This window comes from Monodelphis domestica, chromosome 5 (genome assembly GCF_027887165.1).
Source record: "Monodelphis domestica isolate mMonDom1 chromosome 5, mMonDom1.pri, whole genome shotgun sequence".
Lineage (NCBI taxonomy): Eukaryota > Metazoa > Chordata > Mammalia > Didelphimorphia > Didelphidae > Monodelphis > Monodelphis domestica.
Window position 1 is genome coordinate 289,878,863 of NC_077231.1, and position 23,369 is coordinate 289,902,231.

The following is a 23,369-nucleotide window of genomic DNA, read 5'->3' on the forward strand; positions in this document are numbered from 1 at the left end:
GCCAGTTTCTTATGGCTAAATTACATCCTTTTCTTGTGGTTTCTTATAAATTAAGGTAAACTTAGTCAACAACTCTTGCACTTCTACTGTATAGATGATGTGGCTATAAAAATTTCATCATCAAATTAATTCCATTAAGAATGATTGCATTCCACTTTAAAAACAAATGGATTTACTAATCCATTTCTTGGGATAGCGTTAGTTTGATAGTTACCATTTCTTTATTTGCTGTGGGTAACGTTCCCTATATAGGTATGGAAGCCTTTGTGCCTCCCATGCCATTTGATCTACTTTTGATCTCTAGATATCACCTGGTTTCCCTGTTTGTATTTTTATCCTGCTTACACCATCAGCACTTCACAAACATTAGGACTAACTCTCAGAGAGCCATTAGAATCCATTTCCTTTTACCTAATTCCCTGTGCCTTACCCAAAGCTTAGAGATTAGGCTTTCACTTTAATGCTTAAGGTCTTTTACTCTGTAATACTACCGAGTATTTTGGTTCGGAATCAGGGATGCTCTTATTTGAATATGAATGAGGGGATTCCCTTTGTTAACAGGCTGAATTTTTTTCCAGTTAAAGGAAGATTTAATTGTATTTTGTTTAGTTACTGCCTTTAGATTTTACATCATTATCCTCTGTCATAACATGCATACTACCTCTGTGCTCATGAAAAGTATTCTATTAAAGTCACAGAAACATGAAAAAGCGCGTGGATTCAGTAATAATACTGATGGACTCATGCCGGATCCTGCCATCAGGTGAGTGATTCATGGGAAGGAGAATTCCATTATTCTAGGGAACAAATTGCCAAGGGAGATGGCTTTTGTTAAGACACTTTTTGTTGATGATGCTGTTGCTGTTGAATTAAATCAACAAAACACACATGTAGAAATTCTAACTTGGTGGTTTAGTATTGAATCTCTCCTCTACCTTTATTTTCGTTATCAAAATATCTATGAATATTGTTATCTGCAGCCAAAATACAGGAATATAAATTTGGGACTGATTTCATAGGCCATCACCTACATCTTTCAAAAGCTACATGTACTTCTTATGTATCAAGGACATGAGGGATTACATTTCTGATGCCCAAAGAAATTTCTACATGTAAAAGAAATGATGCGAAAATACATATTTCTGCAGAAAAGTTCTATAAGTATACGGAAACAATATTTTTGAATCCATAAAAGAATGAATGGAGGATTGAATCAAGGACAGAAGCTGGTGAGTGTTGAAAGGGAAGCAGTCTTTCAGATTCTAAAAGGGCGCTGAACTTCGAGGCCAGGGTGGCTCAGAGAGGGCTTTGGCAGCATTACCAACTGACAGACTGACTCAAAGACAATTCTAAAGCTGCCAGCACAACTGTTTTGGGGGGTCTGCCAAAGATCCAAAGGCTGCGATTATCATCCAATGCCTGGCATCCTTGTATTCGTTTTTGAGCACTCTCTCTTTTTCACTTCATCCAATATTTTTGTTTGGCTCAAAAACAACAAGGATTCACAGATTTTTTTTTAAGATCATTAAATGTTCTTATTTTCAAGAAATATAACATTAGTTGTAAAAGAGCACACTTTTTCTATGAAGTGTAAAGAAAATTTCTGTGCAATGGTGTCGTCTTTCATAGGACAAATCTGCTTTGGAGCCTGTTTAAATATCCATTTGAAATACTGCTAACTCTAAGATTTAGAGAAACAGAATCTTTGGATTAAATAAATTCCGGGTTTTAGTATCTAGTAAATGTGAATAGTGAGTGATGGTCTGTTTTCCAGATAGAGTTTGTTGCTCTTCCTATTGCCCTCCAGGCTCTACTTTGGCACATGGTCCCCTGTGAGGGACGCCAGAGATGAGATGTGGCTGTATGGGGAGGTCGTTGTGAATGGTCTGTTTCAGTTAGCAGAACCAGGCCCTGTGGAGGAACCCGAGACTTATTCTTCCCTTTCACGCGACACGCCTCAATACAATCGATTGTGGTGTCTTTGGTCTCTAAAGTCAGGGACAGCTTCTCTTTTTGGTCTACAAACTTTAGATAAATGCTCATCATCCACTCAGGGTAAACTTCGTAGGAATTCTCTCTATTAAGTAAATAACATCAAATAACAGTATCGTCACTGGAAGACTTACCTTTGGGTCCCGGAGAAAAAGGGCCCTGAGGATAAGCGAATGCACATCCCCCATTGGTGGGTAATGCATCAGAAGTCCCAGGCAGGTTTGATAGTTACTGGAGATCACTAAAAAAAGGCAGAGAGATGGCACCGGTTAAATATATTCTGGTTAAAGCTTTGCTTCTTTTTTTTTTGACATCATTGAATTTATAATATCTGACTTCTTAGCACTGAAGAAAACAAAAGCAATTTCAAAGATTATTTTAGTAATCTTTTTTAGCTGATAAACCAGATTGACCTGGTTTTTACCTCTTACACATTTTCTCTCTTGAGGCCATCTGGTGTAGGAGCCAGAGCCAGGGAAGACCTGAGTTCTAGTCATGCCTCTGACTCCCACTGTCTGTGTGACCACAGGGGAGTCACTGGGTCTCTCTGCATTCTGAGACTCTTACTATGCTGTACATTTCAGGAAAAGTACAGAGCTACACTGGAGGGGGGGGGGCTTCCCTATAAAAGCACAGCTCCAGCCCCTTCCTCTAGCCCTCCGATCTTCATTTAAGTAGCACCTTGCACTGATAACATGGTTTTTAAAATGTCCTTTGACTCTATTACTGGCTGGAGATATCATTTATAGGGTGGGATAGCCCTACATATACAGATCAAACTATCAAATAGACAAGGCTCTGTGGTCCTTTTTGTGCTTTTGTGCTTTATACCTCTAGTTTCACTACTTCCAAAACTCTGCTGAAACCCCTGCAAACATAGATCTATTAAACTATCTCCCCAAATAGACTTCTTTTCTCCTGGTAAATGAGATTTAAATGAATACTTAGGCGGTATTTCTCATAGACTTTGAATGTAATGATAGTTACCTTTTAAGTCTGTCTGTGAGATTGTCATTTTTGTTAAAATCAAGCTAATTATGAGTGCAATTATTAAACATATCTTTTTAGGCAGGTCTGTAAACTACTCCATTTCTTCTGCACCATCTAAATTCAGGCCATCCATCTGCTGCGGCTGTCAAAGCTGAGCCCATTAATGACACTCGTTTTGTGTACCACAGGCTGCCTCCAACAATACTAATTGTAAAGGAACTTTACAGTTACTTTTGTTATCACACAGTCCTTTTCATCAATCAGAACTGTTAATCAAAAAAAATGTTTTTGAAGGCACAGAAAATACTGGCAAGTCAATAGGATCAATCCAAACTGCAAAATGAACGATTGTCTTGTGGTTACGGAGACATTCTAGATTCTGAGCCTTCCCTCTCACGTTGGAAGCAGCATCTCGAGCTGTACCTTCCTTCACCCTCCCCCATGAGGATTATGGGGAAAGGATGCAGGACTGGGCAAAATGAATAATTATAATCTGTGCAGGGAACCACTTTATCATCTTCATTTCTGTTGCTGATCCGACAGCTTGTAATTTCATACATCTGCTTTCATTTGTAAAGCACTCACTTATCCTACTCCTTCTTTATCTGTTCTGCATTTTCTTTTCTCATTCTTTTGTTTTTCTTGTTCCTATTCGGATACCTGGTTCCCCTCCTCCCCTCCAAATCACAAAGCTTGCATACTAAGGATGGCACAGGGTTCTCACTCACATTTTTCTTATGCCACTATGATAATGCACCAAATGTACACACACAACCAGAAAAAAAAAAACTCATAAATCAGAAAATTACTTTTTAAGAACTATTCAACGGTTCAAAATTAGAAATCGGTCAGACCAAACTTGCTATTTTACTAACAGGGCTAAATCCTCTATTTTTCAGCCATGTAAGACTGAATAAATTGAAGGAGGAAAAATCCTGCAAAGGAGGCATGTGAATGGTAGCCACTGAAATCATCCCAAAAGAAATCGGGATCAATGTAGTCTATTTAGATAGCCAGATTTTCATTCTGTACATCTCAACTGAGACCCTAATATGTGCATTAACATATGTATTTATATATTTCAAAGTGTTTTGAACTTATAAAAGATCTTTAGTAATTTTAACTCTCCCAAGTATAAAATAGCCTAACACAATGACAATTTTAAATGTGATCAAGCAGAGGGTGGCAAAGAAATGAATCTGGTGTGAAGGTAAAAGAACTTTTATTCATCTCTGGGCTCTCAGCAAGTAGAAGAAAACAGAATTACATCCTTTTCTACATGGTAGGATTTCTTTTTTGGGGGCCTGATACCTTTGAAAGACAAAGTCTTTAAGAGTATTTATCCCTGACTACTGTTGTGATAGCTTCCTCTCTTAGTGCTTATTAACTGGCCTTCTGGATTACCTTCTAAAAGAGCAAAGAAGGTAAATGCTGTTGTAAACACTGTTTAAATCTCTGATGGGTCCTGTATATTTTTAGTAGCTGTTTTACTAAACGAACAGAGCTTTTCACCAAAGGAATGACATATTTCATCTTCAAGATCTCAAATAAAAGATGCCTGATTCTTTTGAGCTAGGGAATACCAATCTCCTCTCTGCTCCTCCCTGCCATTGTCTAACAAAAAATATAAACATTACAAAGGCTTTCTTTTAATCAAATTCTTCCGTTTAGCCTAAAATATTGGGCATTTTTTGCACCTTTATCTTGTTGGCTGGAAAAAAACAAAAACAAAAACAAAAACAAAACACCTTTGTCCTTGCTCCACCTAGTTCTTAAGTAGACAGGGAAGGACCAGTGAGGGAATTTAAAAATTGATGACCAGAGGAACATTCTTACCTTATTTTTCTTTCTTGCCTATATTTGTTAGAGCAACAGGACAACTTAGCATGGAAAAGAGCCAAGAAAAACAAAGAGGCCCTAGGGGTAGGGGAGTGGGAAATGGGGGGGGGGAATAGTTATTTGATTTTTTTCCCCACTAGGAGTTGAGGGGTTAGAGAGAGTAGGTGGGAGAGTAGCTGACTGACACTGACAGGAATGGGTACCTGGAACACCAACAAGAGCCCCATGGAATAGAAGAGGTAGCATCACCAAGAGAATGGAAGAGGCCAGGATTACCAAGGCCCTGGTAGTGCCTCTTCTTCTTTCTCCAGACTTTCTGGGAAGTGAATGAAAGAGGAAGAAGGAAAGAAAATATCTTTTTTTCTTTAGCAAAAGTATGATTTTATTAGTGGGAATACGCATTCCAGTAGTATAAAGTGTAGCAATTTGTCCCTTAAAATTCCTAACCATGTCCTCCTTTAATATTCCACAGAATGTCCACACCCAATTCAGAAGAATTTCAAAGTTTTAAATAATAAAATTTTATATCTTATAAAAAATCATGGGGAAAGCTTTATATATAATATACTATATGGTCATTTTTTATTTTTAATTTAATTAATTTAGAATATTTTTCCATGGTTACATGATTCATGTTCTTTCCCTCCCCTCCTCTCTCCCCCTTCCTGGAGCCAATGAGCAATTCCACTGAGTTTTATGTGTATCACATTCAGAATCTGTTTCCATGTTATTCATATTCGCAGTAGAGTGATCTTTTAATATCAAAACCCTAATCCTATCCCTGTCGAACTATGTGATCAATCCTATGCTTCTCTTCTGGGTTTCTGCTCCCACGGTTCTTTCTCTGGATGTGGAGAGCATCTTTCTCATCAGTTCCTCTGGAGTGTCCTGGATTATTGCATTGCCACTAGTAGCAAAGGCAGTTATGTTCAATGGTGCCACAGTGTATCAGTCGAAAGAGAATATTTCTGAGATACCAATGAGGGGGTCCTGGACCCAGGCTGGGGGTGGGGGGGAGTTCTTGGCTCCAGTACTGCTGGCACATTGGGGCACACAGCACATCCCATACACACACCTAGGGTTATAACATTGCCATAAGGTAGGGGAGGGGAATGGGATGGGGCAGCTACGTGGCTCAGTGGATAAAGAGCCAGACTTGGAGATGGAAGGTCCTTAGTTCAAATTTGGCCTCTGACACTTCCTGGCTCTGTGCAAGTCACAACTCCAAATGCTTGCCCTCACGGCTCTTCTAACTTGCAACTAATACTTAGTATCAATTCTAAGACAAATGGTAAGGATTAAAAAGAAAGAGAGAGAGAGATGGGGACAATGGGACAAAATGTCAAGGATGCACTAGTGAAAAGGCGGAAGAGATGCCAAGTGACTGCCCAAGCACTGGGCTCCTTTTCCTGACTGTTTTAAGGAGTATTCTCTGCTGGCCTGCTCCTCTTACAGTCTGGAAGTAAAACATGGAGACAGAACATGGGAGAAGCTAACGCACTCCTTCCAGCAATGGGAAGCCCCCTGGCAACATCCTTTTGTCCTTGGATCGGTTCTAGTCCAAAAGAAGGAGGCGCAGAGGAAAGCAAGTGGAATGGGAAAAGGAGTCCAGAGAGAGGGGGGGGGGGGTGGAGGTGAGAGGAGATGGTGGGCAGATTGAGATGCTGGCTAAGAAGGCTGATCACTGAGGAGTGACCGGAGTGACGGAGGAAAGAACAGAGGGGTGTAGAAATGCTCTCATCCCACTGAGTCTCAAGAGCTCCATCTGTACAATGGGAGGAGTATGTGGGCATCTCACCTGGGTGACTACAATGCTATGGGGTTATACTACTGTTATACACCCATTTTGACTTGGGTGATGGAGGCAGGCAGGCAGCATTTGTGTAGGTCACCCCAAAATCCCAGCGGAGTGGACCATGTCACAAAGATTAGCACCTACGTCTATCTGGCAGGGAGCTGTTAACCAAGTAGGGATAACATAATTTTTTCATCACGATTAAAATATAAGAAATAAAAAATACAACCTCAACACTAAATTTATAAGCCGGTGATCGGTCTGTGTAAATCTGCCTTCGGAAGTACAAAGTGAGGCTGATTTTTGTATATGGCTTATGGAAATTGAAATCATTACATTACAGTCACACCTCGTCTGCTAAAACGGGGCTAAGTAACTCATCAAAGGGCAATCACTCCATTCACTTGTCACTTCTCAGAGCGCGCCTGTGCGTCTTCCTGTAACGCGCTCCGAGCTGAAAGGGGCTGCTCCTCTCGAGGACCCCGGATCAGGGGATTCGCACCCCGAGGTTTGCCCAGCACGTCACGTATACGGCTGGGGCCATCCAGACACCAAGTGTCTGAGGGAGTCCTCAGGATGGCGTTGCATGTTTGCAGAGGAGTAAACGGAGGCCAAGAAGCGCTCCACAGCTCGGCCCTGGGGTGCAGGGACACGAGCGCCCCCTTGGGATGGGCATGGAGGAGAACACGCTTCCTCTTTGGTTCTTCGTCCAGAACGGGCCGGGGCTTCCGAGGATAGCAGAGAGAGAGGAAGCTCTCGCGAGGGCTTTGTCATTGCACTTAAGCAGCACCCGAAGAACGAGCCCGCGTGTTCGGACTCCTCCGGGCCAACAGGGCTGCCCTGGTGCCGATGCCTGGCCTGCCCCGTGCTCCCTGTGTGAGCTAGCTCCCTGGGGCTCAGCTTCCCTGAGGGCCCTTCTTGATCTAACTAAGCTGCTTGGGTGAAATCCCCGGGAGCCGATTTTCGCAGTTCCCATCTCCTTGTTGGGGCATCACTTGAGACGATCACAGCGCCCGATGCACCGGCCGGTCCGCCAGGAAGCCAGTCAGCATGGATTACAGGCCCTCTCCGAGCCAGGCACTGTGCTAGGCACGGAGGACAGACAGCCGAGAGAGAGCTCCCCTCTCCGTGGAGGGGAGAAGAGAAGATGCCCACAAGTGAGCTGCGGGGTGAATCGGAGACACTCAGCAGAGAGAAGGCAGGGACATTGAGGGGTGTCAGGAGAGGCTTCTGCTAGAAGGTGAGCTTTTAGCGGAGACTTAAAAGACGACAGAGAAGGGAGAGCGCCGCAGGCCCAGGAGGCAGGGAGAGAGTGTGCCTGGCGTGGGAGGCAGAGGTCTTGTCTGAAGAAGAGCCGGAAGGTCAATGGCACCGGATTCCAGAATAGGCAGGGGGAAGGAGGGAAGAGGAGAATAAGGCCATTGTAAGATGGAAGAAGGCTCTGGAGGAGCCGGGGGGTCAGGGGCTCAGGGGCCTTGTTGGGATGCAAAGGCACTGAAATGCTGTATTTGCGATCATCCTCACCAGGTGAGGCGTTCACAAGCTGAGACACACACTATTTAAAAAGATTAACGACGATCCTATATCAATTTTTCAATTGGAAAAAGATGATCTCATTAAATTATACAGTATTCCAAAGGGAAAAGAGAGGGAAAATGTTAAGCAGCTACGTTGGTCTCCATCTAATAAAATATCCAGGAGGTGTGAACTAGAGTTGAGAAAAGGTCTGGCCCTAAGAGAAATCAGTTATTACTTTATAACAAGAGCATATGATAGTTAGAGCTGATTTTTCAAAGCAAAGATGGGAGTAACTGATAGAGTTAAAAATATGTTCATCATACAAAATTTGAAACACATGAAATGAAGGAAGAATAGTTTCCATGTGAAACTGAGCCCAACTGAGTCACAATCTCTGATTTTATTTTTCAGCTACAATGCATGTTATTTTCAAGGTAAAACTACCATAACTTCAAGATTATAATAAAATATGAATACTGATTTGGGGGAGAATGTGAAAAACTGGACAATAGTACACACGGTGAATAGGATTTTAAAGAAGATTATAAATTATAAATTAGTTTAAAGGATGCTTAAATTATAAGGTTCCTCCTTATATCTCTCATGTAAAAGGTCACAGGAAAGAAATAACAATATGGTAAATCTGCCCGAGTGAGGAAAAGCCAAATTAATTAAGCTATATCAAAGGATTAGGATACCCCAAACAAAGAAAATCAAAATAGCAATATTACTAATGAATATTTATGAAAAAATATTAGACATAAGTATTAACAAAAAGCTCTAATATATTTTCAAAAATAATTTAACAGGAAAACTATCAACATAATTCTATGACTCAAAATAATATAATTAGACGAACAAACATGTAAAAGTCTTTGATAAAATATAATACATAATTATGTAAAAAGCAAAAGAATAAAAGGACTTTCCTGATATGAACAAAAGTATCTGAAATCACGAGCTAGCCTCGTAAATATATAGGAATAATGATGTGTACTTTCTTAAAAAGGTAAGGGTTCTCGAAGTAAGAGTGGCCCAATGCCTTTATTTGAAAAAGTATTATAAATGCTAACTTTAACAAGAAGATGAGAGAAAGAAAATAAGCAAGGCAAAAAAGGAGAAGAAAAAAAATTAAGTGAGGCAATACATTCAGTAAAATAAACAGGAGGCAACAAATAAATGAAAATTCATCAGCTTTATCTTGTACTTTAATAATAAAGCTCAGGAAGAAGATAAGTTCCATGTTCTTAACTGCCCCCCCTTACTTTCTGTCTTAGAATTGATACTAAATATTGATTTCAAGACTGATTTCAAGATAGAAGAGTATTGGGATTAAATGACTTGCTCAAGGTCACACAGCTAGGAAATATCTGAAGCCAAATTGGAATCCAGGACCACCCATCTCCAGTCCTGTCTTTCAATCTACTGAGCCACAACCCCCCCCCCCATGTATTTCTAATAATAAATCAAACATAAATCAAACCTCTTGGAGTTAATACATCAAGAAATACAGGTAAATATAATTACAAAGCAACTTTTACACTTTAAAAAAGTAAAAAATAAGTGGAGAAATAATGAATGTTCATAAATGTGCTGTGCCAATAAAAAAATTACCAAAACTGCTCTAAAGAATATCATTATTAGAGTTCATTTACTAGTGGGATACTTTATAGAGTTTGATATGAAGTTAAAAAATTCTTGCAGAGGCTAGGAATTTCAAGGAGCATGGTGAATAGAAATATATTATGAACAGGGCTAGGTGCTACCCTATTTCAAATTTATTACAAAAACATAATTATTAAAAACCATTTAGCACTGGAAAAAATTAGAAAACTAGATCAATGAAATAGACTATATGAGCCATATATAGAAATATATGTATATATATATGTACATATATATATATATATATATACACAGAATACTGAAATTGACTACTATTGGGAAAATGGAGTTTTTTTTGCTAAAGAACTATGAAAACTGGAAATCAATCTGAGAGAAAATAGTTTTACAACAGCATCTTACACCATACATCATAATAAAGTCCAAATGGATCAACCATCAAAGTATAAAAAGTTCTGCCAGGAAAAAAAAGATGGAAGGTTGAAATTTTAGTGATTAATCTAGAAAATGAGTTATAAGATGTCACAAAAGGCAAAAAGCTTAAGATTTTTTATATAAATGAGTGTAATTGCAATTAGTAGAAAAATATATATTTTGGGAAGAATATCTTGTTACCAAATATCTTTGATCACAGTGTGATAGCTAAAGTTCAAAGAAAACTGACAAAGACTAAGAAGATAAAAGGTCACTCTTTAATTTAAAAAAATTAATTAAATTAAAAGGCTTCTATGTAAAAGTTAAATAAAATTCAGTTTGTAATTAAAATAAATTTATTTTTTTTTAAACCCTTACCTTCCATCTTGGAGTCAATACTGTGTATTGGCTCCAAGGCAGAAGAGTGGTAAAGGCGAGGTCATGGGGGTCAAGTGACTTGCCCAGGGTCACCCAGCTGGGAAGTGTCTGAGGCCAGATTTGAACCTAGGACCTCCCGTCTCTAGGCTTGGCTCTCAATCCACTGAGCTACCCAGATGCCCCCTAAAATAAATGTATTTTTGACAGACTGACTTGATGTTGAATGCTCTTAACAAGAAAATGAAGTAACAGAAATAGAAATCTTAGGGGAGGCCACATAGATAAAGGGCGAAATTGATGCAATTTCAATGTGACACGAGGTTCGAAACACAATTTTGAACCAGTACACAAACAAGGGGCATGGGGTACTGAGCCAGCGCAAAGCGGGAATGGAGATGGGTAAGAAGACATCCGGAAAAGCCGTACAACATCAAGGTGCACTAGCATTCATACAGTATGAAAGGAAAGAGTAAAATCAGCCAAGTAAGAAACGTCTATGTTTAACAAAAGAGAAGTGGGGAAAAGTGGGTCTGAAAAACAAAATGGACAGTCGATCATCACTAACTGATAACGGACTGTGTTTGGTTTTCATAGTCTTGTGGTATTGGGGTTTACATAGTTTTAAATAGTGAAATAAAAACCTACATATCACATAATATGCTACTAAAATGACACTGCATGTGGGAAACACACAATTAAAAAAAATCTATCATCAAAGGAAGCTGTCTTTGAAATGGTAACACACACCTAGGCTCATTTTATTGTTACATTTAGTACTTAGTAGAGAGAAAATATCTGTATCACAGAATCCCTGAAAAGGAGAAATTGAGGGAAGAGTGTCCTGGAGGCAGTGGGTAGGACAGCCAATAAGAGTATCTGGTTGGACTTTGGGTCAGAAAACAGCGGGCTCTAATTCTACCTGTGACCCTGGTGTACCAGGTGACTTTGAGCACATCATTTCATCTTTCTGGGTCTCAGTTTTCTGGTGTGTAAAACATGGATCACATTACTTACCTCACAGAACTATTATGGGGATGGGGTGAAATGATATATGCCAAGCACCAGGCAAGCCTGAAAACACCGGAGGGATGACCACTGGGCACACAGGTATTTTCTGGAGAATGTGGCCTCCTCATACCTGTCACCTTGCTTCCTAAATCCATTTTAAGCTTCAAGAAGGCCATAATAACATCATCTACATTTTTCCTTTTCTGTAGTACTTTGCACATAAATGTTTAAGGTTGTTTTGATAATGAATCTCACATAGAACTTATTATTATAATCCTAATACAGTCCAAGATTTACAAAAGCAAATACATTATTTTAAATTATTTTTCTCTAGAAAAATAATTGAAAATAACATATTTCTACTTGAAAAAAGGACAAAAAAAAGCATTAGATTAGGGTACATGACAAATCTGGCTGTTATGCTGAGAATATCTAAGAACTTTTTAGTTTGTTTCTTCAAAGGTAAAATAAAGTAGGTAGATGATAATGGTCAACATTCTATTATTCTATTATTTGACTGTTAAGGATCTGTGCAATCACAAGGCACTTTCAAGTTTACAAAGCGGAATCGTCACCACCATCCTATGAGGTAATTAGCTCGAGCATTTGTATCCTCATTTTATGACATGCATGCAGCGAAACATTTCACAATGATCCAAACGCCTTTTCTCTAGCTCATTTAAAAACCTTTCAAGTCCTTTTTTCATTCAAGCATTTTTTTTTGGTAAACTAAACTAAACTAATTTCTGCACCTTCTTATATGCGATCTAAGTCACCAGGAGAAATTATCTTCTTCAGTCTCTATAAAATTCTGAATTAAAAATATATTTCATAGAAATTTAAAGTGATTACATTTTTCTATTTCTGTCTGAGAAAAGAAAGGCAGATCAGAACTGTCTGAAGGCAAATGTATTTAAAATGTTGATTTGTGTTTTTTCTCTCAGTGGTCACTTGAATTAAATGATGAAACATGAAAATTATGAGATGATTTAGGGTAATGTACTGTAAAGATGAAAAAAAGTAAATTTACTCAATACAAAGAACATGAGGCTTTCATTGGGAGTTGCGCTTTTATACTTTGATATACTGATTCTATTTTCCTATAATTAACAGACTGAATCTGACTGAAGTAATATAGGCACTGATGGTGCCTACCTCAACTAAAATTTTAAGAATTTTTTGGATCCTTTTTTGTTATTTGCAAATATCTGTAATTTCCTTGGTCTTGGTATTTCTGGCCCCATTTTACTTCTATGTTATGGTCTTCCTGAGTCTTTGTCATTTAAAAAAAATAATCTAGTGATGTGTGAAATCTCCTAAAATATTCTTATTCTGACTTATTTATGGAACACAGTCACTTCTCACATTAAAAAATCTTCACATACATGTCCAATATGCAAAGATAACCATTTGATATTATTTTTATCACTAGTTTTGCTAGTTCCCCCAATACAACAGATCGGATAAGGCTGTTGGCTAAAGAATTCTTGTTAGGAAATCAGGTGGTTGCACAATCAGTTGTCCAAAGATGTAGATTTACAAGCAATTCTGGATAGTTTACTATAATGTAAAATGAACACCTTTATTTCATCTATCTGAACACTATGTAATTAATTGCCTCTCACACCTTTAAACAAATTGCTACAACTTTCAGGCTAACCTGAAAAAAAAAAAACAAAACCTTGTCTACGATTCCTCCAGAATGATATGGCTTAGAGAGGACACTTCTGAATTCTGGGCAGTTATATCTGCTGACCAGCTTTTGATCCCCTTTCCTTTTATGTTTGAACGAGTTATATATGAAGATGAGAGCTAGAATTTTATGAATTCCAAGCTCTTGAGGTGGAAGGAACATCAGAGACTACCTAATCTAACCTGAGTCGTGATACAGGGGAAGCTGGGGCCCAAATTGGTGAAAGTGACCCACTCCAGGATACCATGGAAGCGTGGGAGGCAGACTTGAACCCAGTTCTCTGAGCTCTAGAGCAGGCGTTCTTCTCTGTCTCAAGAGCACCTGATGAAAATCAAAGGCAGCCCTGGAGGGAGGATAACAGTGGCTCTGAATTCAGAGGCTTTCGGTTCTGTTCTAAATCTGACATCTCCGGTTGAGTCTTTGGCAAGACTAAAATGAAGAGGTGAAGAACATGGCCTCTGGTGGTCCTTCCAGCCCCACAGATTTTAAGAACCACCTGATCTCAGTGGTTTAATAGCAGCAATATAATTGTAGCAAATCATTCAACAGGGAAACAGGGGATTTACATTCCTGTTCTGGCATTAATGGGCTATGTGTCTTTAGAAAAAAACAGGTAAAATCACTGAGTTTGTTTTTTCCTATTGATAAAAATACGGAAATGCACTGGAAGATTCCCCCCAATACTTTCCAGTTTCAAATTTCAATAATTCTATGATTAATAATTGATTTAGCAACTTATCATTTCAAATGCAGTAAGAATTAATAAAACAACAGCAAAGCAACTAATTAAAAGCAACATTGGTGAAGTTTATAACTGAGAAAGGACAAAGAAAGAAGGTATTTATCAAAAATTTCCAAAATTCAGAATAAATTTCAATAGCAATTTGATTCATTAAAATTTGTCAAAAATAGCCTCTTACTGAAAAGAGATTATAGGAAAATAATTGTTTTTTTTTGTTTTTGGTGTGTTTTATAAGAATGTCATTTTTAAAATGAGAGAGATAGGTTTAGCATTTAATATCTTAAAACCTGTAAATAACATTATTCTATATTATCATCCCTTTGTCCTTTGGTAAATATTTTGGCTTGACAAATAGTAATGCTATGATGAACTTTTAAATTTAGCCTGACAAAGCCTGAATTAGTTCAATTTGAAAGCCCAGTACAAAATTTATTTTGCAAGAAGAATGTTCTGTGGACTTCTAAAAAAAAATCTAAATTCATTGAAAAAAAACCAACAACCCTTCCCTTTCATCTTAACATCAACACCGTGTGTTAGTTCTAAGGCAGAAAAGCAGTCAGAGCTAGGCAATAGGGGTTAAGTGACTTGCCCAGGGTCACACAGTTAGGAAATGTCTAAGGCCATATTTGAACCCAGAACCTACCATCTCTAGGCCTGACTCTCAAAACACTGAGCCACCTAGCTGTTCCCCCCCCTCAATTCATTAAATACATTTTTAGAGAAGGAAATACATTTTAACCTGAATTTTTAATAGATGTTTGTGTTTCTCAAGGGAAACTAATCAATTAGTTAGTATTAGCAATGTTTCATTTTAGTCTGGACATATAATTTCTCCCAATGCAGATCAACACTGAGGAGTTGAGTCACTTGCCAGGATCACAAGGTAAGTATGCATTATAAGCAAGACTTGCATTGAAATCGGAGGTCTGTTCTTTATCCACCCAAGCATGCTATCTGTGTAGTGCTGTGGAATCTCCCTAGAAGTTAAGATATTTTAAATGCCACTTTATTCTCCCCCTGTAGCCTACAGTTTCTTGATTGCCTTGAGAAATTCCTTTCTGTAATTCTTATCCTTATGAATTCTCTCTAATCTCGGTTTGTGAGTGATTGCTATTACAAAGCAGAAAACAACTCCCCGGGAATCATTTTCAGTCTACTGTAAAACTGTTTCAGGTAAAGAATTGATCAGATTACTCAAGATCAGATACATGGATTACTTGGTGATCAGAGACCACAGAATGTTGACTTGGGGGATGGGGAGGGACATGCTCTCATACTGGGATGGGAAATAGATTGTGTTGAACAATAACAGCAAGACAGCCAAGCCTTGGTGCCTCCAATTCTCGGTATTAATAAGTCAGTGCTAGAAACAGTTTTCCAGCTTTGAAGAAGCTACTCCCTATTTGTCAGAAGGTGGAGCTCTGTACAAGCCTGTTACTCTCTTTTGTGTATGTGATTCAACCCTCTCTGTAATGAGCACAGCTAAACCAGAGGTTGTATTCTCTAGAAACCTGGCGCAGAAAATATGTGAAATTTCTCAAAATACTACCTACTGCAACACACACATGCTGGCTAATAAAAATTATGTTTAGTATGTTCAGCTAAAATGCCAATCAATTTCTGATCACACAATTTTAAGTATCTGTAAGCCATAGAGTAAAAGACAGAGAACATGTTTTTAAAAAAAGCAAAATACTTAAAAAGAGACTAATTCATTCTAGAGCTAGAAGAACTGATTTATACTCACATGCATCTCGAATATATAGTAACATGGCTACAAAAACATAGTCCACTAAGCCCAAATTGATACTGTCTGCAAATAAAGCATCCCAGACAACCAGAAGATCCTGAAGAGGGAATTCTCGTCCAAACAGTAGTCGGACCCATCGTCTGAAAATAAAACAAACAAAAACCCCTCAGAAAATCTTAATTACCAGAGCAATACAAAGAATTAGCAGATTTAATAGGCTAAAGAAAAATATGATATCTAGTTAACCGAAGAAAAATGTAGCGTATACTTTAATGAGAATACATTTTAAGTTTTAGATTTTCAAATTAATTTTGTAATTCCAAAGATTGGCCCTAATTTTTAAGTTTTATTAGTATGTGCTGAACAAATAGCTATAAAAATGCTAAACAGAGAAGGGAGGATGAAGTGAAATACTATATTCAATATAAATATATGTATCAGAAAAATGAAATTAGCTAGTAGAATGCTTTAATCTTTTATTTGTTTTGCCGCAAGATTCTGAATGCTGAAATTCATATAAAGCATATTCTTCTAAAATGCTATTTTTTAATTGAAGGTAAAATATTCCAGCATTATTATTTTGTACAGCAGAATAAAATCCTTTCTTCTACCATTTCATTATGGTCTTAAAGAAGAAAATTAGTGTCTTCAGAATCCTATACCTTACACATTTAAAATGTCCATTTTTTAAGTCAGTAGGAGTAAGGGAAAACCTTTAAATGTCTAATTTTGTTAGTGTTCAATAGAGATTGACTTTCACATCTGGAGTACATTCACTCCCTTTCATTCAATAAACATCTATTCAGTATCTATCCATCAACCAAGCTCTAGGCCCCAGACCCTGTGTTACACCGGGGATACCAAGCCTGTGCCCTCAGAGAGCATGCCCTGTGCTGATGGCGGAGGCTGCGGCTTCCCGGACCTGGCCGGGCACTGGATCGGCTCCCTTGTGGAAAGTGAAGAGGAGGAGGATGGAAGTGACTTTTGTGAAGGGAGGGGCCCAGCAGCACACCTGGGAAGGGCCTCGAGGGAGGACTTTCCCTGAGAGCCTCTGAACAGGAGGGGAATGCTGCATGCTGGGAATATCCTCTTGCCAACAACTATGGAGACGCCTGAATAGTCCAGGGAGGGGCCCCGGGGGCCTCAGTTCACAGCAGGTGGCCGAGGCTAGAGAGTGATTTGGAATTTCACCCAGAAGCCATCGGACAGTTTGAGAAAAACTTAGGAAGCCCAAAGTCGGCTGATGCAGGGGGACGTGGGCGTAACCAAGGCTGCCGACCAGCAAAGGACCAACTACAACCGCTGAGGCGAGCCTCCTGTCTCCGGAGACAGGCTGCACGGAGACATCTTCCTTTTTTTGCACGTGTCCAATGCAGAAATATGTTGTGCTTGGCTGTACGTGTGAGTCACAGGGATGCTGTTGTCTCGGGTGGGGAGAGAGAAAAAGGACTAAAAAGGAACATGTCGCCGAGCGAATGAAGAGACGGGGATGAACACAAAATGCACCCGACCTGCTGCATGTGAAGTACGAGAAAGGGACGAGGGAAGAGCTGAGGATCGATGGATAGAAAAGGCCACCGGGACGAGCGTCCGGGGCTGAGCATCCAAAGACAAACCAACAGGCCAGCCCTGGCTCCTGAGGAGCGCCTAGGCCGGGGGCGGTGACGATGCTCTGGGACAAAAGGGCCGCAGAGGCCTGGATCCAGCCAGGGGAGGAGGCAGAGAGGACGGGACGAGCAGGGGTGGCAGCATAAGCCCCCGTCTGGCAGGAGGTGCGGGCAGTTAGGAGAGGATGGAATCAGGGCACAAGTGGGGACTTCCGGACTGGCCACCTCTTCCTCTAAGAAGGGAGGAGGAGGGTGTTGAGGGGATTTCTAAACCCTACTGAGATGGAAAGAGGGAGGCGTGTGTAATCCCTATGGAGAGCCTCCATGCATTGCCATCAATAACTAAGCTTGGGCTTCAGAGAAGGTGTCTCTTTAGTATGACACTTGTAAGCAGGATCTGGATGTGCTTCCCACACCTATACCTGAATTTCAATGGTGTCCTTGATGATTCACCCATGACTGGCAAGAAAACTAAATTTTACCCCTCTGTTCTATTGAAAACCCTGCAAGGATCACTTTACAAACAGGCCAGCATAGTAAGGAAGAGGTGGGGAAAGAGACCTGGCCGGCCACATCCTGGCTCTCTGTCCCAGGCTAAGTGGCCCCGGCCGTGATCCTAAGTAGAGAAAGAGAGTACTCGTTACTTCCCATGGACGCAGTTAAGAGAGTGTAACCACTTTGTAAGTACGTGGGAATAAGGGATTGGTTTGGACTTGGACAAACTGGCTTGAATCTCTGTTCTGGCTCTTAATAATCACGTAACCCCTGAAAGGTCATGTTACACATCTGTGCCTCAATTTTCTCATATGTAGAATTAAAGAGTTCGACTCGGTGGCTTCAAGGGTCCCTTCCAACTCTAAATTTAAGATGCTTTGCACCCTATAAATGTCAAGGATAATAATTATTAGCAACCCCTTTTATTATAAATCTTATTTGATATGATTTAATAACATAATTAATATTTCATTAAAATCAGCTTTATGTGTATCAGACATTTTACTAAACATGTAAAATAATTTATATTTTCAGAAAAATATATAAAGAAAATTTTGATCCCACTATTGAAACAGTACGTTTTTCACAATTTAAAAAAAATCACCTTTCAATAACCAAATGGATTAAGATAACGAGATTAATTTCTCATAATTTTGACAGCTGCAGGAGAGTGGAGGCAGTGGAATCATTTTGAAGGCTAGTAATGGGAGACTTTTGGACCAGATTGGAGGTAATGAGGACCAGGACTAGGGTGGTAGGTCGATGAATGGAGAGGCAGTGGATATCCATACATTATGGAGACAGAAGTAACAAGATTTATGAGGGATTAGATGAGAGAAAAGAATGGCAGTGAAGAGTTGAAGATGACTTTGAGACTGCAAATCTGGATGACTAGAAAGGTGGTTGTATCTTGGACAGAAATAATGAAATTGGAAAAAAGGAGGAAATATGATTAGAAATAGGGACCATGTTTTATGCATCATAAGATCATAGATTTAGAGCTCAACATGACCTTAAAGATCATGTAATCCAATCCCTTTATTTTACATATGAAGAAATCAGAATCTAGAGATGGGAAAACTTGTATTCCTCAGAATCTTGAAAATTGTAGATGCTGGATAAATATTAATTGAACTGGTATATTCATTCAACTGGTAACCGTATCATATGGTTTATTTTTTTTATTAAAAAAAAGAAAAGCTCTTACCTTCCATTTTGGAACCAATACTGCGTATTGGTTCCAAGGCAGAAGAGTGGTAAGGGCTAGGCAATGGTGGTTGAGGGACTTACCCAGGGTCACACAGCTAGGAAGAGTCTGAAGAGGTCAGATTTGAATCCACTTTCAAACCATTGAGCCATCTAGCTACTTCTTTTGTGTCTAGGGTTGGTTTATGCATTCCTCCCCCCTCCCCCACCCAGTAGAACTTTATATTTATCCCTATCAAACTCCATCCACTTCCATTCAGGTTCTTCTTTAACCCCTCAGTGAGGCAGTGCATGGAGGAGACCCAGAATTTTGAAGGCTATACATCAAGGGAAATGTAGACTACAGCATGTTCTCTATCGGAGAGGCTGGTTTGATAGGAACAAAGTTGATAACATGAAATAATCTGTTAAATCTAGGGTACATCATCTTACATTCATATTGTCTAGACTCCTCTAATCACTATCTTCAAATATATAAATGGTTTTATATTTGGTTAGTTTCATACTTTTATACATATGCTACCCACTGACTGTACATAATTGGCTTTATATCTATAGATTTCATTTTCCAAAATAGACTTCTGAACTCCTTGAGGATCAGGATCACATTTTTTATTTTATCTGGGATGCCTAATTTCTGATCAAGTACTTTGAACATAGCAGGCACCCAATTTTTTGGTTTATTTATTAATTTATCTTTAACTGTCAAGCACCACGATGTAAAAGTATAACTGCTTTGGAAATAACAGTATTGCTTTTGCTCAATGTACTTAAAAAACCCAAACATCCAATGTGATGGAGTGGAACAGGTACTGGATTTAGAGACCTGGATTTAAGTCTTGGCCTTGGCTTTTACTAGTTGAATTATGAAGAACAAGTCAGTTAACCTAGACTCAGCTCTTTAGCTATAAACCATATAATAGTTGGGGAAAGAGTTCATGGCAAAACTTACAATGTTAAATAAATCGGAGGTGATTTTAAAACTAAAAATTTAAAGATTTAAAAGTTTTTCTGCATTGCTACTTTACATTTTATATAAAGAAACATTCTTGGTAAATTACTTGTAGAGAAAAGCTTATTCTCTTGGAGAAATATCATTTCTTCTCTTGTGTCACAAATCTTGGGAACATTAAGGCAAAAATTCCCAGAATACATTGCCTTATGAAGGGAGACAACAATGTTGCTAACAATAAAATAATCCATTCTTTTCGAGTTGGACATAGTTTTTAAATAAACACAGTTTTCCCTCCTACTTTGCACATTTTTCAAAGAACTAATAATCCAAGAAAAGATTCCATTCTACCTCCATTCTCTATGGAGCGAATTACAGAAAGGAATTATTTCAGGGCTCTTGCATTCATAGAAAGGAAAACTTACTTTAAGGAGTGAAGTTATATGTAGGAGTTTAGTCCTACAATTAACAAGCTTTTATTGCAGTTAAAAATATTTAGTGAGAGTTTAAGTTACACTTAATGATAGCATTAAACCCTTTTCTTTCTAGATAGCTGTGGTTTAATTATTGCTCTATACTATTAATCTTGCTTTACATCTGTTACACCTGCAGACTGTAATGCTCATAACAGTGTACATTTTATCACTCATGATAATACAATAATTCATATTTTACCAGACCTACTTAGTAATTAAAATCTGCACAAACAAAAAAGACCATCAGAGGTTTTAAAGCAATAATAAACCATTCAAGGATGGTACTCCTTCCATGTTTGAATGCTTATCACTATCTAAGATTTTTCTATAATTAAACTGTAATCTTCAGGGAATCAGTAACTGCTGGATAAGGTTACTAGTTACTGAATGTCCTACAGAAATACCAATGGAAATATGTTTTTTATTAATTAGTCAATGAGTAATCAGTTCAAGTGAAGCCAAACAAGTCAGTTCAATTTAGCAAAGCATTTTGGGAAATGGTAAGGAAACAGGGATGAAAAAAAGTCCCCGCCTTGGGAAGCATGGACTCTTCTGGGGTCCAAATGAAGAGGATTCAAGGCAGAAGATGTTAAGGCCAAAAATGCCATTAAAAACGAGAACAAGAGGGATCGCTTTCAGCTGTCAAGATGAGGCAAAGTTAATGGAGGAGAAGGCACTGAGCTGGCACTGAAGGAAGAAAATGATTTCAAATGGCCGAAGTGTGGCGTGCATGAATTTCCGTCCTGGGGAGAAACCTGGGCAAAGGAACAGCGGCAGGAGACTCTGGGGTAAATGAGGAAAGATCAGTCTAAGCTGGCTGGGACCTAAGCGTGCATGGAAGGGGAATGGGGGGTCAGGTAAAAAGGGAAGTGGAATCTGGGCACCCCGGCGCACCAAGGCCCACATCTATCGATTCATTCAGTAACGGACGGAGAATCTGGGTGTGAGAAGGCGAGCGAGCTCCTGGCCTGAAGCAGGGGCTGGGTAGATGGGCTGGAACGTCACCTTTACACAGATGAGCATTGAAGGATCATCAGCGGAGGAAGAGCGCAAGTGCCTGGGTCAGTATCGCTTTGGGAGCTGTTCAGAGGACTGACTAGAGGCAGGGATGCAGGCAAGCCTCGGACAATAGTCAGGTGAGGGGCCATGAAAGCAGAACTACGGGGTGGGAAATGTTTTTTTTTAGCAATCTATGTTTCAGAAATACAGAGAAATGATTCCTTTAAGTTTTACTGGCTATTTGATCCTTTGTCTTTACTCACACTCCACTGAGCAATGGGCACAAGTGTAAGAGAAAAGATATGTCAGGAAAGTACTGGAGTGGCTGTCTGCAGAGCACGGTGGAACACACAAGATCAATGGGAAAATCAAAGCATCCGAATATTTGATAAATGCTCAATGACCTTAGTTTTGCTTTGGGTCCCTAGATTCTATTCCTATGTAATTTTCGAAATCAAATAAACACAATTTTCAATCATTTGCCATCTTAAAACTACAGAATCAAACCTATTGGCTGTCAAAATTGTGTTATCAGCACCATGAAGAATGCGCGACACACAATGATGGCCTGGCTGTCTAATGGCTTTCTTGACAGGATCTCTGGATTTTCACACTGGACTTTTAAAATATTCAGCTCTCTTGAAATTCTCTCTTTTAGTGATCTTTCTGTGAAAATAGTCTAAAAATTAAATATAATTAAATATCACAGTCAATGTAATCAGGGTCACAAAATGTTCCTATATTTAGTTCCAGCTGCTCTGCAGAGAAAAGCCAGGGTATAGAGAAACCAAAATAAATTATTTTGTTCCAGTTTCACATTTATTATTAATCTCAAGGCTCTTCAAAATATAGGCTCCTGGAACATGTTTAACCTGCTTGATATAGTTCTCCCCCTTCAGCTAATTATTTCCATTAAGTCCTTTTTAAAATTTCTCATGAGCTGGATCCTGTGGCGAATGATATGAATTCCTTTTAAACTCATCAAATTGTCTCAAAAGAAAATATTCCAACTATAAGTTGGCTACTGTTTTTAAAGACAGTTTTCCTCCCCCTAAGTCAATAACTAACAGTTTGGGAATTTGAACCCTGTTTTTTGTGGGGTAGGGTGGGGGATGATGTAAAAAACTAATTTGATTTTATATGGTATTAGAAATGCTAAAAATGCATCTTTGTTTTGGGAGCAATTTGCTGTTTACTTAAGAGGGCAATATCTGTTTATTAAGGAAGGTTTCTTATTCAAATAATTATCACCCATTTCTGCTTGCAATGAATCCTCTTTGGCAAGTGACTGAAACTGTTTTGGTAGAATAATTGTCATGATCCTTCTGGGGAAAGAGTCTGTATGGGAAGTCTGGCCTTGGGTGCCCATCTTCTTGTAGATATTGAGGAAAATTAAAATAAATTTGATTGTGGGATATAATTGTTAAAGGTTCTTGATTGTTTCTAAATACTCTATAATTCTTGAACATTTTAACTCCTACATTCTTTTAGAGTTAGTGTCTATGGGAATTCTGGGAAGCTTGGTGATTTGTAAATCGCTGAGCACGTTATTAATGGATCATCATTAAATATGTACAGCTCAATAATCCAGGGATGGGTGATTATATCAGTGTGGGTGCTCTTTCCGAGGAAAGAGCTTAGTTTTAATGAGACGGGGCTGAAAAATTCGTCATCTGGTAGCCAACCTTCTGGTGATAATCTAGGTTGGCCTTTTTTCTTGCCTGCTCATCTAGATCTCTCTCCTCCTGCGGGCTCTTCATCTGACCAGTCAGTTCCTCTAACAAACTAACACTTCCTTGTTTCACAACAAGTTACTGCAATTTACATCACACACGTTCACAGGCAGCGCCCGGCCCAGTGGCAGGTACAAAGGAGGCACTTTATAAAGGCTG

The 23,369-nt window shown here is 39.0% G+C and overlaps 1 protein-coding gene across 33 annotated transcripts in view; it reads right to left on the bottom strand.

Moving 5' to 3' along the window:
• Window positions 1-23,369, bottom strand: part of TBC1D5 (TBC1 domain family member 5) — a 682,585-nt gene that overhangs the window by 109,847 nt on the left and 549,369 nt on the right. For all 33 annotated transcript variants that reach the window (XM_016426458.2, XM_007505143.3, XM_056800296.1 and 30 more), the window contains 2 exons: window positions 15,740-15,882; window positions 2,127-2,233 (listed from right to left, as the gene is read on the bottom strand). In XM_016426458.2, the coding sequence (XP_016281944.2) occupies window positions 2,127-2,233; window positions 15,740-15,882 (250 nt within the window). The remainder of the gene's footprint in view (window positions 1-2,126; window positions 2,234-15,739; window positions 15,883-23,369) is intronic.